The 5,817-nt window shown below is 34.7% G+C and overlaps 1 protein-coding gene across 1 annotated transcript; it reads left to right on the top strand.

Moving 5' to 3' along the window:
- Positions 1–1,031: 1,031 nt before the first annotated feature.
- LOC109164696 (probable N-acetyltransferase HLS1) lies at positions 1,032–5,135 on the top strand. The gene is made up of 3 exons (XM_019313238.1): positions 1,032–1,330; positions 1,966–2,117; positions 4,174–5,135. The coding sequence occupies exons 1-3, from the start codon at positions 1,130–1,132 to the stop codon at positions 5,063–5,065; spliced, it is 1,245 nt and encodes a 414-aa protein (XP_019168783.1). The 5' UTR covers positions 1,032–1,129; the 3' UTR covers positions 5,066–5,135.
- Positions 5,136–5,817: the final 682 nt, after the last annotated feature.

The following is a 5,817-nucleotide window of genomic DNA, read 5'->3' as shown; positions in this document are numbered from 1 at the left end:
TACACAAACCACGCACCTTAAATACACAAATCACGCACGTTAAGAACACAAACCACGCGCACCTAAAGTTTTAGGCCAACACACATTAAGTACACAAATCACACGCACCTTAAGCACACAAACAAAGCATCCTAAGAACACGAACAACGCACCTAAGGTTTTAAAATGGCGCACCGTACGTTAAGTTTCAACAATTGACGCACCTTTAACATACAAATCACGCACGTTAAGAAGGAAAACAATACACCTTAAGAAGGAAAACTACGCACCTTAAGTTTCAACACTGACACACCTAAGCACACAAATCACGTACCTTAAGAAGGAAAACCATGCATCTTAGCAATCACACAACTGCACCTGAAAAGACCAACCGCACGAAAACTCATATATATATATATATATATATATATATATATATATATATATATATATATATATATGGAAAGTTTACAATATGTGTTGATGGACATCAATGTCTCTTACACTGGATAGAAGCTAAAAACCTTTGTAAGAAGTTTTAAGTTTGTATCGGATAAGCTAGGTACCCTTGCCTATACAAATTCAAACTAATAATATTTTCATTCACTTATGAGTAAGTTGTACTCAATGCAAGAGTTATTACTAGCTACTAATAGACACCTTAAACTTTTCCTACTTAAATTATTGGTTAGGTGGTTGGATATAAGATTTTTTTTCTAAATTATTATTTATATATATATAATTTCTATTTTTAAAAAAATTATGTACTTATAATTACTTATAAATTAATTCATCACATCACCAATAATCTGAAAAAGTAGACATCATTGGTGTGACGACCAAGATTAGGTTCAATTTATTTTTGTTTAATATCCAATGCTATGGCCATATATATATGTATATGGAAAACTAGATTCACATGACATGTGAATGGGGTTAGAATTGGTAAAGGATCGGATGACCTCAAGAACAACTGAAGTTGCCGTGTCAGCAGATACTAAACACTTACACTGCTCTCTATATAAAGAAATGAGGCGTGAAGATGAGGAGAACAGACAGGGAGAACCTCAAACTCAAACTGTGAAATAACCCATCCATCACACACTAACGTTATCTCCAACAAGAATATAATTTTTGTTGTTGTCTGGTCATGTCGTTCAAAGTTGCGGCAGTGGCGGAGAAACTGCCGGAGGTGGTGGTGAGGCAGTACGAGGAGGAGAGAGACAAGGTGGCGGTGGAGGAGCTAGAGTCACAGTGCGAGGTCGGGCAAGAGGGGAAGCCCCGCCTTGTCATTGACCTCTTGGATGATCCTATTGGCCGCGTTCGAAATGCTCCGTTACATGTCATGATGGTATAGTAATTACTTTCACTTCTATTTCTTATCTTAGTTATATATAAATACAATAATTTTTTCCTATTTTTGGATCATGGAGGAAGACAAAATATATATTATTGCATGGTACTATATAGTTTAGTTGTTAGATCAAAATAATATAACGATATTGAATAATAGTATACGAAAAACCTGACCTTATATAAGCAGAAGCAGTGTTGTGTATGAGTACCGTTAGTTTCATGTACACCTATGTGTACAGTACATTAATAACCATCCATTCAATCTCATGGACAACCTTGCCTAATTGACAAGAGTTTTAGTATAGAATCATTAATTATATTAAGAATTTGAATTTACCTTCTATATTTTTAATACTGCCCTATAACGTAATATAAATTTTTTTAATGATAAATTCTTCAATTCATTTGTGTGTGAAAAATCTCTTCTAATAAAACAGTGGACAAATCTAAATTGTCAATTTAGATCTAACCGTTGAAAATAATGTAAAAAGGAGCGGATTAGTTTCATATATATATATTATAAATTATGAAGTTTGTAATATTTATGAAATTGGTCTCATTTTTTCTTCATTGTTCGTGAGGGAAAAGTATATGTTAATTGATGGTATTTTTTGTGAATTGAAAATAAAGGTTGCGGAGCATGGGATATCGAAAGAAATCGTTGGAGTTATAAGAGGTTCTATTAGAAGTGTGAGCCGAGGACAGAAGGGCAAGAATGATAATTCTACAGATTATGTCGACGTTGCATATATCCTTGGCCTAAGGGTTTCATCACAACACAGGTATATATATCATATATGCATGTGTCTATATATGCGAGTATATGTTTTTGTTTTTGTTTTTAAAACTCATAATTAAAAAATCGCTAGGTTCTCCTCGGATGCTTGAGAGACGCCTAGCGTCTCGGCGGCAATTAATGGGCGTCTAGGTGCCCATGTATTTTTTATTTTTTAAAAAATTGTTAAAATTTTTTTATTTAATTTTATAAGACTTGATAATTATAAATTATTTAATACTTTAATAGTTAATACTAAAATATTAAATATTAACCTAAAAACCATCTAGAGTTTGAACAATTAATTTAGGGTTATTTCGCTCAAAACGATGTCGTTTTTAGTGAAATAACTCATTTAAAAAAAAAAAAAAAAAAAAAAGGAGAACAATTGCTAATCAGCTGACTAGGCAACGTAATCTAGTCAGCCTAATTGGTGCCTAAGAGTCCTTGGCGATAAGTGTCTAGGTGGCCTAGTCGGCCAACTACCTAAACCACCGATAATGGTGATATGCTAGGCGACGACTGGGGAGATTTTTTGCAACACTGTTAAAACCCCATCCCCAAAGAAAAAAAAAAACATTAGAATTAAGATAGATTTACACAAACAAACAAACAAACAATAGTATGAAACTTTTAAAACGAGTTTCGTCCATTATTACAACGTAATGAAGTAATGATGCACACAGCACATAGGCAATACTATATATGGTTGGAGTAACAGAAAAATGAATTGAAATACCTAAAAATTTTATTAATTTATTTTTAAAAAATATGCCGATAAATTAAATACCTATAAATTTTTCAGTAGACAAATTCAGTTTTTCTTACCCTAAAAATTTCAATGAAAGTGGTGCTATTGGAGAAATTCAATCATTCCAACTTCATCCATCTACCAAAGAGATCAATCTTTAGTGACACTCATCATTGATATAAAAAACATTTCCAACACTACATTAATTATTAAGGCTTCACATAACAATTAACATCACTAAATAATCTATCCACCACTTCAATTTGTTGCATTCAAAAGCTAAGCTAGAGAAAGAAAAGAAGAATTTTAGTTGCTAAGTGCATGTATACGTGGTTGTATTATTCTCTAATCTATGTTAAGATTTGTTTAAGCAAAAGAACACCAACTTTTTTTGGCAATATAATGGAACCATCACTTTAACAAATTCCAAGTAAAGAAAAAGCAAGGCTTGGGATTGGTACAAATGTATTTGCACTTTTGCTTATCATATACTACTATACATATATGTTTGCAATCTAGTGCTAATCAGATCAATATATAGTTGCGATAATATCTCACAACTAAATTATGCGGGCACTATTATAATTAATAAATTAATTATCAACTTACAGCTTGTGGATCAACATATCATGAGTTGACATAATTGAATTGATAACTTAAAAGGTTAGTAAATTGACCCATTATTAAGTGTCGGGTAGGTAAAATAGAATAACTTATTATTTTTCTTGGTTTGATCCGACAAGCTGGGTTTATCTATTGTGGTGTTTAATAAACCTTGAATTTGATCAAGGTGTTTAACCCTAGCTAGTCAAGTTGATCGGGTTGTTGACTTGGGTAACCACAAGATTACAAGTGCGGTAACTCTGATCTCCGTGAAAACAACCTATTATTTTTCATGGTTTGAGCAAGCCGTTTAATTTACCCAATGTGGTGTTTAATAAACCATTGCTGAAAATTATGAAATTTTCGACCACCTGAAAATGATCTTAAATCAAGTCGAAAGTCTTGTTCCGACCACTTTTGGTATTCGGAAAAACCTTTGTTGCTATTTCCGATCACTTTTTGCTTCCGACTTGATTTAAGATCACTTTTAGGTGGTCAGAAATTCCATAATTTGCAGCAGTGAACCTTGAATTTGATTATGGTGTTTAACCCTAGTCAAGTTACTCGGATTGTTGACTTGGTAACCACAAGGTTACAAGTGCAACTCTAATCTTAGTGAGAACAACCTATTACTTTTCTTGGTTTGAGCGGACAGGCCGGGTTTACCCAGTGCAATGTTTAATAAACCTTTGAATTGAATTTGATTCAGGCGGCTAGGGATCGGAACAAAGCTTGTCCAAAGCTTAGAAAATTGGGGTAGAAGCAATGGAGCTGATTATATTTACATGGCCACAGATTGCAGCAATCAAGCATCCATAAACCTGTTCACCGGAACATTGAACTACGTTAAATTCCGAACCCCATCGGTCTTAGTACAGCCCGTTCACCGTCACAAGAAGCCGATAGGCTCCGACGTGGCCGTCGTTAGGGTTCCGCCGCAGCTGGCCGAGTCCTATTACCGGCGAAATTTCGACGGCTCATCGGAGTTCTTCCCCAAGGACATTAACCTGGTTCTCAACAACAAACTAAACCTGGGCACTTTCATGGCCGTCCCCAAAGAAAGCCTCTCAACCTGGGAGCCCGACAGCGGGGTTTTCCCGACCAATCATGCGATACTAAGCATATGGGACGCTAAGGAAGTGTACAAGGTTCAAGTGAAGGGTTTGTCGGCGTTGAAACAAGCTTGCTTTTTGGGAACTAGGGTTTTGGACAGGTTGATCCCATGGATAAGGTTGCCTTCTGTCCCCAATGTGTCCAAGAATTTTGGGTATTATTTCTTGTTCGGGCTTCGCATGGAAGGCCAGAGTGGTTCGGAGATGATGGAATCGTTGTGGGCGTTCGCCCACAACGTGGCTAGAAACGACCGACGAGGTTGCGAGTTGTTGATAGCGGAGGTTAGCCCGGATGACCCTGTCCGAAGGGGAATCCCGCACTGGAAGAATTTTTCGTGGCAAGATTTGTGGTGCATCAAACACTTGAATTTAGTTGGGGATAATAATAATAATAATAAGGCGGCTAACATCGTACATGATTCTTCGGAGGATTCGATTATGTACCATGATTCTTCTGCTCTCATTTTTGTTGATCCTCGCGACATTTGACGACGGTTTTTATTTATTTCATTTGCATGCTGCAATTTGTATACTTCTATAATATATTTTAAGTCAATTTTATTCCTGTGCCTATACTAACGGACTAACGTCCTGTTTGGTAACATAGTTAACTTATCAGCCAATTTTGACTTATTTGACTACTATTAGTTGTTTGATTTGGTTAAACAATCAATGTGGTTGATTAATTAGCTTTTTGTAAAATTTTATTGCTCCAAAATTATAAAATTCAAAAGGCTGTTCAAAGCAGTTTTTTCGTTTAGTTGAGAATGCCATTTTGCATGTAATCAACTATCAGCTAACAGTTAATTTACCAAACATTTTTCTATAATTAGCTAATGTTATCAACTAGCCAAACTATTATTAACTCAATCAGCTAACAACTATTTACCAAACACCCCCTAACACCCTTGTAGCCTAATGCAAGAAGTGTAATAATAATCAATAATCTATCTATATAAAAGCATTTGTTGCAAAAATGGAAAAAAAAAATGTTTCCCACAACCAATGGGGATTGGAAAAAAAATGACGCCGTTTTGAGTAAATGTGAAATTCTGCATTGCTTGTGGGAAAATCTTTGTTCCAATCCCCATTGGTTGTTCAGTTTTATCAGAATAAAAATAAATAAATAAATAAATAATTAGTATTTAATTTTTTTAACAAGATTATAATTAATCAACTTCTTGCAAATTTCCTCCGTATAATTCAGATGCAAGAAGTGTAATAATTTTCTTATTAAAAGG

This window comes from Ipomoea nil, unplaced genomic scaffold (assembly GCF_001879475.1).
Source record: "Ipomoea nil cultivar Tokyo-kokei standard unplaced genomic scaffold, Asagao_1.1 scaffold3069, whole genome shotgun sequence".
NCBI classification, from domain to species: Eukaryota; Viridiplantae; Streptophyta; class Magnoliopsida; order Solanales; family Convolvulaceae; genus Ipomoea; species Ipomoea nil.
Note: the sequence above shows the minus strand (reverse complement) of the source record. Positions and strands in the feature narration are given on the sequence as shown.